This window comes from Chironomus tepperi, unplaced genomic scaffold (assembly GCF_022539635.2).
Source record: "Chironomus tepperi strain 1889 unplaced genomic scaffold, CSIRO-AGI_Ctep_v1 contig_68, whole genome shotgun sequence".
NCBI classification, from domain to species: domain Eukaryota; kingdom Metazoa; phylum Arthropoda; class Insecta; order Diptera; family Chironomidae; genus Chironomus; species Chironomus tepperi.
The window spans coordinates 1037658-1051135 of NW_027226190.1; the positions used below are offsets into that span (position 1 = coordinate 1037658).

General features: G+C 34.1%; 1 protein-coding gene across 2 annotated transcripts in view; it reads right to left on the reverse strand.

Annotated features, from left to right (window-relative positions):
* The window catches only part of LOC139100829 (glutamate receptor ionotropic, kainate 2), an 80310-nt gene that overhangs the window by 37743 nt on the left and 29089 nt on the right, over positions 1 to 13478 (reverse strand). The window contains exons 2-4 of one of the 2 annotated variants that reach the window (XM_070653581.1): positions 8931 to 9354; positions 5302 to 5505; positions 4751 to 4957 (exon numbers count right to left, since the gene is read on the reverse strand). In XM_070653581.1, coding sequence (XP_070509682.1) covers positions 4751 to 4957; positions 5302 to 5505; positions 8931 to 9171 — 652 coding nt within the window. In that variant the 5' untranslated portion in view covers positions 9172 to 9354. Of the gene's footprint in view, positions 1 to 4750; positions 4958 to 5301; positions 5506 to 8930; positions 9358 to 13478 lie in introns of both variants that reach the window. The other variant, XM_070653580.1, reaches the window with a different exon arrangement.

Genomic DNA, 13478 nt, shown 5'->3' on the forward strand with positions numbered 1-13478 from the left:
GGTAGAGAATATCGGCGGATTGTGGAGTTCTAGAGCCAGGACCCAGCTATTGCCAACTCTGGTTTAAACCTCCTTTAATGGAACCGACTTTTCTAAACAAAATCTAAAGCAATTCTAGATCTGCCTTTTTCTGCTAAAACTTAATAACCATAGTGTGGTCATGGAGAGGTTCAGAGTGTGGCTTTCTCAAAAACGACCGTTAATTTTAAAAAAAATACATTTTATCGTTAAAATTCAAATTTTTTTCTGACAGTTCCTTTTCCTTTTCTTCGTAACGTAAATTTTTATTTTAAAATAAGTTGAGTTCGAATTGTTCGAATTTTTTGACAATCTAATGTCGAAAAACTCGAATTTGAGACGGCCACACTCTGGAGAGGTTTTAGAGCCTATACCCTTAAGACTCAGAAAAGAGGAAACTCCAAAATCCATGAAAAATTGAAAAGCTTACTTTGAAAACCTCTTGGCTACGTCTCTGATTCAAATTTTAGCACCCGAATAGGATAGATCGATGAATTTGTCAAAAATTCGGGATTGGGATGGCGTGATTCTGACTTTGAGACGGATTCGATTATACTCCGATACCATGTCACGCTGGCTTGCTGCCAGTTTTCATATTAATTAATCGACTTGTGCTTTACGGAACAGTTCCTCATTCATTCACAACATTTTTAAGCCTTTAAGGATTGCTATTAGCTTATTCATTGTAAATATTAGACGTCAATTAAGAAGCAGCTTTCAATGATTCCTTAAATGTTCTTAGAAACAGTTCATTTATTTCGTTACAGAATAACGAACGGATTTTTCAGAATTTTCATTGTCTAAATCAAATCTACTCCTTTCCTAAATATGAAAATTATCTGAATATGAAAATTATCTGATTTGTCCAATCGTCTATCCTAGATTGGCTCAATTTCAAACCAAAACTTAATTCTATTTGAGATCTCAAACAAAATTCCAGACATAATCAGCAAATCATCAAATAAGTTTATTTTCAAATAAAATAATCTAAATCAGATTAACTTCTTATGTCTGCTAGACATGCCAAAAAATTCATAGAAATTATTCCAGATAGAAAAATAATTTAATTTTTGGTCTGAGATCATCAAAGTGCTTTTTAATGTAAATTCATCAAATGCTCCCGATTCAGCTCACCTAGCTTAATATTCCAAGAAAGAATCTTATTAAATTTGAATGAACGTAGTAATCTTTTTAATGAAATATTTTTACTCGTAAGTTCAACAGAAGCAGCACAAGAAAATTTTGAGAATACGTCAATTGATTTCCACGCTTTTTATCTACTTCACTTCTTCAAGTTCTCTCGTTTTTTTTCTTGTGTTCACACTTTGCTTTAAGGCAAACATTGGAAGTAAAAAAAGCGATCCCTCTTCATTTCTTCAAAAAAGTAACTGCAGGAGTCTTTGATAGACGAAAAAAAAAAACCGAAAGAAATGAGGGAAAGAGTGCACACAAATCTAATAAAAAATTCTTTTTGTATGAAAAAGTTTACTGCTGTTATACTCCTCCTTAGTTATTTTTTAGCGGATTTTTAGAACTTGTTTAAGTAGGGAGCTTAATAATACACTTTGTTCGGCTCTCGGCTTGAGGTTGAGATCTCGGAAATAAGGTAACCTAGCTCAGGATTGTTTTATCCGGCTTATCAATTGACAATTTAAAGACCGAGGGCCAAATCTAGACCTAAAGTTTGTAGTGTCATCCGAACTATTCCTTTGACCACATTACTGCCTGTAGCTTAGCAAAAGGAGACTGTAAGCCACGTTTCCACCTACATATGATTCGAAAAAGGACATTAAAAACAATTAAGAATGCTGAGTCTCGAACCGATGATAGTTGGATCGTTTAGCAATGATTATGTACCGAAACCATTTCGCCACCGAGTCACTTCGACTCACTAAATCAAGGCATAAATTCATATAGTTAACAATTTTTATTTTGTTAACAAGAACGCGTGTTTTCAATGTTTAGCAATGCTAATCAATGTTTTTGCAGTGTTTCCTGAACTAAGTTTGAATTTGTCATAACCGTCAAAAAATTTTAATGAAATTCATGAATTTGTTGTATTTATACAACTTTATAATGTCTGAAAGTTGCCGGATCTCTTAGAAGTTGTCGTAATTCGGGTAAGGACTTGGACCTTCCTGAATCTTGTTTATTTGCTCAGAAAAAGACTTGAACCCTACTGGACCTTGTTTTTAGATCAGAAAAGTAACTTGGAATCTATTAGATCTGGTTTTAGGTCGAGGAAGTGACTTCGACCTTACTGTACTGATCTTGTTTTTAAGTTGGAAAGTGTCTTGGAATCTACTGTATCATGTATTTTAGATCGAGTAAGTAACTTATACCCTACTGGATCTTGTTTTTTTTTTCACTTATTGAACATTTACTAATAGCTGGGACATAAATGCGCTGAAGAGACTCAACAAAAACGAGCACTTTTTGTAATTTCTCTATAAACTTTTTTTTATCCATGAAAGTAAGAAGAAAAGTTTTTTGTACTTTTTTTTTAAAGGCGATAAAGAAAATGAAATCAATGAAAATGATAAACTTTTTACTCATTCATTCATTCTTATTCACTTTTTTTTAAGCACAAAAAACATTCATTTTAAGCACAATAGTAGTAAGTAAGTTTGTGTCTATAGATACATAATAGATATCCACATAAAAAAAAGAAGTGAAACATGAGATGAGAAAATAAAGGAGAAATTATAGCCATTTCCATCCAACAAACAATTGGAAAATTTGCTACCATAAATTTTGCTAGCTGCATACCCGAATGAAGAAGAAGAAGCAGCAAAAAAAAAAATATTTTGATAAATGGCTTTAGGGATGGCCAATTTACATTTTTGATAGCAATGCTGATTGATCCGAAACCAAATTTATCATTATTTTTACATCTCCTTTCATTTTCATTCATTTTTGTTGAGTGGAAAGGATCTTTTAAGCTTAACAAAATACAAGGAAAATTTATGGGAGAGTGTCCGTGGTCAGGGGATGGTTTTGGCGCATTTCATTTTTCTTGATTAGAAGAAAATTCAAAAAAGCTCTTCGGGGGAAAATAGCACAAAATTTTCTATGTTGAGGTTTTGCTATAGACAAACAATTCTGTTGGATGGAACAATTTGGTGACTCAATGCCACATTGTCACTATCATTGATCCTATCTGATAAGAACAGGGTGATACGACTAGACGACTAGACAACTGTATGTTATCAACTTGATATTTGTATAGTTTGCCATAATAAAATCAAGTTTATATCTAAACATGCCCGATCGGTACATATTTAAATGTTGCCACCACGGCGACGAGGTGACAGTATACTTAGAACCAAGTGTCAGTTGATCCAAATCCGATTTTGCATCCTGTTGGTGTGGTAAAGTGCCTGTCTATGACTACATGGTGCACAAATCGGTTAATCGATCAAAAATCCATCCTCAGGTCGACGCGACTATAGCAAAGTGCCGGATTTAAATGAAAATTGACAGAGTCACGCCGACCTGAGATCGGATTTTCGATCAATTAATCTATTTATGATATTCGGACTATAAGTAGCCTATTCCACTCAGATTAATGACGATACCTAAGTGATTATGTCTACATGCTACATGCTTTTATAATTATATTAGTGCCATCACAATTCCCAAGGCATTGACACACTTTTCATCCGGATGAAAGATTGTATGGGCCGGATGAAAGCGGATGAAAGCGGATGAAGACCTTGACAATTCCTCGAGACCAGGTAGGTGATATACCAATGTTAACTATGGATGTTTCATTGGTTTGTTCTTAGAAAAGTAGAAAAGGATCGGCTGAGAAAGGAACGTATCCTTTTGGGAAGAAGGGAGCTAGATAAAACCTCATTTTTGAACAAAATTCTTTAACAAGTTTGGAATTTTCAAAACAAAATTCCTTTATCCTTTCTCTTAAAGTTAACGTTCCATACCAAACAAATATTGAACTATATTGAACCTTCATTCCTTAAGGAAGGCTCAATAAATTCCTATTTACGCCCGTAGATTGAAAAATGTCTTATAAGAGTTAAGACCAGCCTTATACTTTTAAAGAAGATCTCGAAGTCAATTCGAATTTGAAGACGAGTATGAGTTTGACATGAGTTAGTTCCACTCAAAATCCGAGTCGACTTCGAACTCTGGATCAAAACTATTCCAAACAATAAAACAAATGTGTTATTTATTTCATAAAACACTTATTGCAACGACAGCAAAAATATTAAGGTACACAGCCACAAAATTCTTCTGCTTAACTGCTGCCAAAAAAATGCTTCATTCGCTTACTTACTTACCGAGTTCCTTCATTTAATGAAAAAATCTTCACCCATTAATAAAATTTCATCATTTTCCGACCCAATTCTATCAAATTTCGGGTATATAATGAACTAATCAACATCCAAACTGAGTACAGCAACCCCTTCTCTATTTTTAAGTAAAAAAGTATGCGCTAAGAAGAGAAGAAGGCTTCAGTCGGTTGAAATGTTGCCATTTTTTTTCATGTCGGATGGGTAAAAAAAGGCAAGTGTCGATGAATGCAAATCGATACGGTTGAGAATCAAGTGAAAGAGAGGAGATAGAGAGTCGGAGGGGCTGAATCATTACCACACGAAGTTAATTAAAGTTTTCATTTCTTCTCTCTCTCTCTCTGATCACTGCTATCAATTTCAGATTGCTACCGTATGTACATTTGTATTTGTATTTGCCTTACGGCAGGATTTATTACCTTCGTAAATTATCGCATAACGAGTCCAATTCAAATATTTTACAGTATCTAATATCGCATCATTGAGCTTTTTCTGGTGTGGAAAAAGATTAATCGAAAATTCTTTAGCACCATGATCAATATCAAATCTTGTTTCTATATGAGGTATATCCAATGCCTCACAAATTGATTGAATGTGAGGGCCGAGTAGCGAATCCGATGGTGGTCCTTTTTATATCCAATATTTTATTTTCATTTCATTTTCATTTATATGTATTTGTGTATTTCGGGTAATTCCCCCCCGTTGTGAGTGAGAAAGTGAAATGCGTTGATCCATGGGTGGTCGATTCAGATATTGAGGATGAGTGAATTGAATTTGAATGATATCGATGTGATGAAAATCAGTAGTATTAAGAAAAACAGCAGTTGTTGTAGTCATGGGTTTTATGGAAGTAAAACAGAAAGAAGAAAAAAAAATTGATTAAATTGAACTTTTAGCATCCAAAAAAAAAAAGGAATCAATTGCAATTGGCAATAATTGTATTGAATTGATTCCGTTACTACGCACTTACCGAATATTGCTGTAACACCATTCTCTATACTCTTGCAAACTTTCTTCGATGTACGAAATGAATCAGTCGAATCGGGTACATATTGTATGTCATAAACTAATGTTGTCTTTGGCAATATATTTCGATCCTTGTTAATTTTATATACAGCATATTTAAATGCTAATTCTATGCTAGTATCCTTTTGTTCCTCACTAAATATTGCGCCTAAAGGACATATGAAAATAGAAAAATAAAATTTATTATAATTGTATATCCTCATATATTTGTTGTATATATTGTATAAATCGGGAATGAAGATGAAAATTGCAAAATATATATCATTCTATATACGATTGAAACTGAAAAATGCCATAAGAGAATTGGGCGTCGTTTACTTATTACGACGCCACGCTTTGCGCTTTTAGGGAGTTAAGGGGGGTGAGATTTTGTTAAAGAGAAGGAAAAGGGGATGGTGAAATTGGTGGGATTTTGTTAAAAAGGATGGAGAGCAGGTGGTGAGATTTGTTAGATTTTGTTAAAAGAAGGAAGAGGTGGTGAGATTGGGTCAGATTTTTGTTAAAAAATGAATGGAAATGGTGAGATTGGTGAGATTTGTAGAAAAGGAAGATATGCGAAATTGGTGATATTTTAGATAAGATGAAGATTAGGGGTGGTGAGATTAATCATATTTTTGTAAAAGAAGGAAAGAGGGAGTGGTGAAATTTCGTTAAAGCAGAAGCAATGGGTGAGATTTTGTTAAAAGATGGAGATAGGCAGTGAATTTGTCGAATTTGTTAAAAAGGCGGTAGAGTGGTGGTGAATTTTTTTAAAGACGAGGGAGAAGGGATGGTTATATTGGTGAGATTTTGTTAAAGAGAAACAAAAGGGGTGGTGAGATTGGTAAGATTTTTAGTGCTTTTTTTTAAAGAGAAGACATAAGGGTGGTGAAATTGGTGACATTTTTATGAAAAAAAGGAAGAGGGAAATTTGGTAAGGTTTTTTAAAAAGAAGACATAGGGGTGGTGAAATTGGGAGGGAGAGGGGGTGGTGAGATTTTGTTAAAGAAAAAGAAGGGGGATGGTTCAATAAATCGATTGTTCACGTTCCGTAACAAGTGTACAACTCCCCAAGAATATGGTAATGTAATGAATGTGAAAACTTTTCATTCCCTCCCTACACTTCTGTCTTTTGTTTTTGCGAGAGAAATAACAATAAGGAAAAATTTATTAATTTATTTTAATATTTGTAAGTAAACGCCTTAAAACCCAGAGTTTGTTTCCCAGGTATAGAAACTTTTGGAATTTCAAATTAATTGAAATTTTTTATTTTCTGGTCACTGATGGGATGAATCACCTCATCCCCAATAGAAAACTTTTTAATTGTAATTTACTAAATGAATTTTCAACCAGTAAACTGAAAAAAAAACTTTTAGATAACGACACAGATAAAAATAAAAACCTCAGAAATAGACATAAAATGTTTTAAATTGCTTAGTATCCCAGAAAAATCCCCTCACTATAGCTATAATGAAGTTTTCATGTTATACAGGGGATAAACAAACCATTTTAGCTCCCTTAATAATCAATTATTGTAGCTTTAATGTCTTTTCACTCTGGATATATATTTTATAAGGTATTGCCTTGGTATTGTTCCAGTAATCTCCATTTTAAAAGTCAAATTTAATTACATCTTTCACTAATCCTCTACATAATCTACCATTTTCACTCTATATACAACTTTTTCTTATTCATTTGAGACACATTTTCAGAGACATAAAGGGCCATTCCCATCCCTTGAAGATTATTCGTCTATCCAAATCCGAATTGAAATAGGAAAAAAGGGGAATTTTACAATACAAAATATGGAGAATAGAATAGAAAAAAGACATGAAGCATTGAAAGCACTATCAGCATAACATAAGAGAGTATTTAACATGTCGAGTGCTTATGGACTTAAAATTATGGAAGGGACTGAATGCTTTTTGTTTGAATCTTTGAAAATTCAGCATTAACTTTATTCAATTTTTGAATTTAGACAATAATTTTGGGGGTAATGTACTTAGTTACAAGTTTAAAGCTTAATAAGGGTTTTTGGGACAAATTTGGGCAACTTTTAACTTCATCCTCTAAGTGCTCTTAGCTCTGCAAGTTCAAATTCTCAAAATAAGGGTAAAAGCCTATTGTCTGCAGTGGGAAGAAACTTACAACAAGATATATTTGTCCAAGCTTTGTGATGTGGTTAGCATTAGAGTCAGACTGAAAAACTTTTGTAGTAACATAGGCTGAAAGTCGGAGTATAGTTCCTAGCCTGTTTGGTCCTAGCCCAAGCAATACTATGAAAAATACTATGTTACTACAACGTCAAGACATCGTCATAGTTGCCTTTATCAACACCAAATCCCAGTGGACAACTTGACAAAATGTCTAGTTATTGACTAGATCTACTGTCGATTCTGGAAACCAGAGCAGCACAATACGGCATACTATATTTTTTGCCGTAAAAATTGGATCGAAATCAGCTGTCACAGTGACTTCAGGATTACTTCGTTTATTACCGTTGAAACGGCTTCGTAGGTGTGCCTTAGCGAACACGATGTGCTGTTTGGGAATTATGATGGTCGACATAAATGCCGTCCATAGGATGGGAAGCTTTATGCTCACAATCGAGCCGACTGTCATAAGATATAAGTAGAAGCAACCAAGACAGATCCAGCTTCCGACGAACTCTAAATGCGACAATCGGCCTTCGTGCACCTTCGTCAAGGAAGTAAGAAGCTACCATAACAATAGTCATGATAAAGTCTTTTTCATTAACCATTCTCGTGTAAGGATTTTATAGATTCAAATTAAGAAAATTCCCAATTTTTTCATCCGTTACCTTCCATTGGCATAACAACAAACAGAGAAAAGGCTTTTGAAAGAACTGACATTAAATGAGCAAATATAGATAGAAAAGAATGGTTAACATGTAAATTTAATATTCATTGTAGTTAAATTTGATTTTATAGAAATGAATTCAGCATTCTGTTTAGAGAATAAATAAGTAACTAAGTGACTAAGTGGCTAAATAATGTTTCTGGCTGTACATTTCTTGTTTATATCCATCTCTCCTTTGTACTTTGCATGAATAAGTCAATGCAGAGATTTAAATGTATAACAAATGCTGGATGATAATGATTATTATTTGCCTATTCTCATTTTCACAATACGAATAATGTGAGCATATACAAAATGCTGTAAATGGTTGGAGAAGGTTGGAGGATTACATTAAGTACGGAACGGAACGAATGAGTGAACCTTTATTATTCAAAGTATGAATGTAAGGGAGACATCGACTGTGGAGAAGAATTTGTAAGAATCTCTTTATGGCAGTGGTGGGCAACCTGTGTGATGCGGCCTACTGATGCAACTTGAGCAGCCATGCACACTAGTGGGTCGTCAGAAATTGTTGGAGGTGCAAAGAACGACACTCGATCGACGATTATCACCAAGCTGTGTGCCGCGTGAAACACAAGGTTGTCCACCACTGCTTTTGGCAACTGTGACATTCCAATTCAGTATAAGAATGATATGATATAGTCACAGATCTTTACACAAAGTTGTAGATCCCCTTTTTTATAAATCGCACGTAAACGTGCTTATCATACTCACCTATTTTGATAACTGGTGGTAGACCTGAGCAGCAAATGGCAAATATTGTAATCCACATGTAAATATATATGATGAGGCTGCTCATACTGTCGCCTCGGTATATTTGGTGTCTTCGATGATTCTTCAACGATGTACATTGGCATTTTATTAAATTTTCATCACAATCATCCTCAAAATTCTCATTAAATATCTCCAAATTGATTTTATTACTATTATTTACATTATTGGCACTTGGTATCATTTTTTGTTGTTGTTGTTGCTGTTGCACAAAAGGATTTAATCCTGACTCACACTCTTAATTATTTTATCTACAAAATTAATCTTCGTATTCCTTTAAATTCATCTGTCTGCTTAGCTTTGTTGCTGAATTATATCCTCAATCATCGAGACTTTATCTCCGATCTTTTTTTGTTGTTGATTCAATCTGCTAATTACATAAATAACATCCAGTGAATTAAAAACAATACGAATGCATTACAGACGAATGAAGCTTGAAAATTTTCAATTTTTCATCATGAAGCTTCACATAACAAAATTAAATAAATGAGCAAATGATAAAGACACATTCGATGAATGGTGTGAAATGAATTGCAGATGGAAGGAGCTTGACAATAAAAAAGGAGATGAAAAAGTTTTCAATCAGGATCCTTTTGTACATCAATAAAAGAATCGGAGGGAGTAAATTTCATTCAATGAAACAATTGATATTGTTCACAAGTTGAAGTACTTTGACGTGATTAAACGCATTTATGAAGCTTTTGAACTTTTATGAGCTTTTTTGCGCACGAGTCGTTTTTGTGTTATTTTGAATAAAATTAAAAGTAGAAAGTTTGAGAAAAAGTTTATTTTTTGTTTACAAACATTTCCAATTTAGTTTTTTAATAATTTATGCTGAATATTATACTTTTTACTCCGAACGACACAGATAAATGAATCTTCATGGAGCTTTTAAAGCTTGGCCCTGAGCTTGGCTAAAGCTTTTTTGATTTACAAATTAGCTGGCATTGCAACCCATATGACAAACATGGTAGCCATATGACAACCACATATGACAACCACATACTAGCCATATGACAACCACAAGCTGGCCATATGACAACCACATGCTTGCTGACAACCACATATGCAACAACATGCTTGCCACATATGACAACCACATGCTTGCCATATGACAACCACATGGTAGCCATATGACAACCACATGCTGGCCATATGGCAATATGACAACCACATGCTTGCCATATGACAGCCACATGCTTCATATGACAATCACATGCTGCCATGTGACTGGCTATATGGCAACCAAAAGATGCCTTCATTTGATGCCTTCATTTCTGTCGCTCGCCCTAATAGGCAAAGAACAAGCTTTAATGATACACAAACACCACTACGCTACATAAAAGCAGTCTCTTTGCCTGTTAGGATCGGGTTCAACTTGGCTTATGCAAGTTCATCCAAGCTTAATGCCTTAAAAGGATTAAACGTGTAGTTCAAGAACATTTAACAAGATTTTTTTTTTCTTTCAAATTATGAATATTTTCCAGTCAGTAACTTTAAATGATGAAGAATAAGAATGAAATGTCAATTCATCATATCTGATGATTTTCAAATATTGAGTTTTTCACTTTAGGTATTAAAAAAAAATCGAAATTTCACTCAAAATGATCAAAGCAAAGACAAACGCGACTAATGGAAAAAAAAAAATTACGAGTTTCAATCAAATTTATCGATGAACTGTCGATGAATGAAGATTTTAAGCACACACAAGAGTCGTGGATACGTGGATTTATGATGAATTTTTGTATACTTTGTCAAATTTTCCATACTTTAATATCATATTAGATATATACGTCCTAAGAATTCATGGAAGTAAAATTGCATTTGGTATTGGAAATTGGCAAGGTAAAGCCAGCGATTGGATCAGTTTCATGCGATATCTGAGAGACGCCATGGGTCACAATTGATCCGTATAGCAAGTGATGTGATCAAGTAAGTATTAAGTATATCATTCTCAATTAACAGTCGTACACTGTACCATGGTTTTAAATATTTGTACTTACTTACGTCGATGGCCGATTTGTATTGACCCAAAGAACATCTGACCCCAGACTAGAATCTGGCCAACTTGCGATGTCTTTTCTGTCATTAGAGTTATTTGTATGCAATACTGGTGATACGGACATTTTAATGCAAATATTGAAGTTTCAATTCCATACCATTCAATATCATTTGCTAATGCAATTCTGTTACTTGGACTATTTTCTCTGTACTCATTTGTTGGAACGAGCAGCAGAAAAAAAGGCAAAAATGCAATCGATCATCTCTTCTAGTGTTCAATCCCAGGAAAAGTCTAGTCAGTCTTTGAGTAGTCACGTCAATTCATTTTTTGTGATTCGCGATTCCAAATCCGACTTCAGGCTGATGCAACTCTGGCATGGTGCCGGATTTAATTAAGCCAAAATCAACACCTAATCAGAATCACGTCGACATTGGCTGAATTTTTAATCGATTAACCAATTTGTACTATACGAATCCATTACATTGTCATACTCTGAGTCATGAGTATATCAATGCATTATATTCAAATAGCACAAATAGCACATCGGAGAGTATCCAGAGTTAAGAATCTATAGTCATCAAAAGTCAACAAAGAAGTAAAAACAAACCTCATAATGTCTATCGCACAAATATCAATGATGCATGAATAAAATCTAATTTAAGTTCCAATAGCCTCTGGCTATGTCTCTTAAAACAGTTAAAATCATGAAAAACTTCAATAAAAAAAAGTTCTTTAATTAAATGGAACTAAATTTAGCATCAGATTCATATAGACTTGTTAGACGACACGTAATTGTTACTCATGATATCGTGATTAATCCACAGCACATCGTCAGTGTACTTAGTAAATTTAAATGCTTTAGTAAAACAGATCCTCGACATACAAACGAATCCACATGAATTACATAAGAGTCTTGTAGTAATTCCTAACAAGTGTTAGCGCAGTTAGCATTAAAGTTTTGTGTTGAGCTGTTAGAGAATGCTTATTGAGGATGCTTAAAGTTCATCATAGTAAGAACATCTCCAGAAGAAGAGAAACTTTAAATTATATAAGTTTTTTTTCTTGCTCCTCTTTTTTTTTGTACGTGTGAGGGTTCTTTTGTCTCTCATGATTTGCATTTCTATGGCTCGGATGTTTCTCTGACGTAGTTTGCATTTATTATTGTCAAATAAAATATATAGCCACTGCTCTATTGAGATGCTATGCTGACTGATTTAAATATTCATTCAGTGGGAAAATCAAAAAAATTGCCATGGATGCTAAGCAGACAGCACAATGATTATGACAGTGGTGGGCAACCTGTGTGACGCGGTCCACTATTGTGTGTGTCGCCAAAATGCTAAGAACCATATGCCCATATGTGGTTTTGGTCCAGGCCTACTACCAGACTGTGCCGCGACACACAGGTTGCCCACCACTGGATTACAATATCAAACGAGAATGAAATATTGTAAATCAATAAATAAATTATGTTGGTCATTTCGCTGAATTTTCAATTTTATAAGCTTAACAACATCAAAGCATTATGGATGTGGAAGCATAAACAACTTAGCACAAAATAATTTTATGAGAATATATGGAAATTTCCGCAAATGACGGACGTTTTTCACATTTTCAACAATAAAACATTTCTTTTTCGATTTTTAGATTGAAAATTCTGTGAAGTGGTATTAATGCTGCTGTCATGGAAATTCGAAAGTTGTCATGACGCAAAAGAGAGACACTGGGAGTTTTATGGATCATCAAACACTTTGAAATATTTTTTTAAAATTCATATACTTAATGAATTGTTGAAATTTAAATTTATTCACGGATGAGTTTATACTTTGATGAATTTTATTGTGTGATCCCGAGCGACACAAATGAAGAAGGTTTCGAAGGGAGCTTTAAATCTCTTAAGAGCTTTTCACACCAGATGGTGAGTAGCAGAATGTTTTTATACTACGGAACCTAATTACTTACAGTCTCCCTTTGTAAGCTAAAGACAATAAGCTTGACAATAAAGTCATCAAAGGAGTGGTTCTGCTTCAATTATAAACTGTATGTCTACTTAGTGCAGTGGTCTGACGCACCCTCACTCGTTAAAAAATCATTAGCATCGAAACGTCCTCGCCTTTCTGGATCTCAATGATCTGAATAGCATTAAGTTTAAGTTTTTTTAAAATGCAAGCCAGTCATATGGATGCCACACCTAGTCGGCTTCCATACGGCTTTATGCACAGAAGTGAATTCGGATTTTGTAAGGAGTCGAGTCGACTTTAGCATATAAAATCTGGGTCGGGTTCGTGTTGTGGTCTTACGGAACCTTCTTCATTTGTATCACTCGGGAGAGAGCAAGATGATGACTATAAAATAGACCCAAGGCATACGATAAGAATATTATTTTAAATAAACTTGAATAAATCAAACAATATTGGAGAAATCGGAAGTAAATCTGGTCAATCCCAATTGACCGATTTCACTTGAATATATAATTCTTCATTTCGATA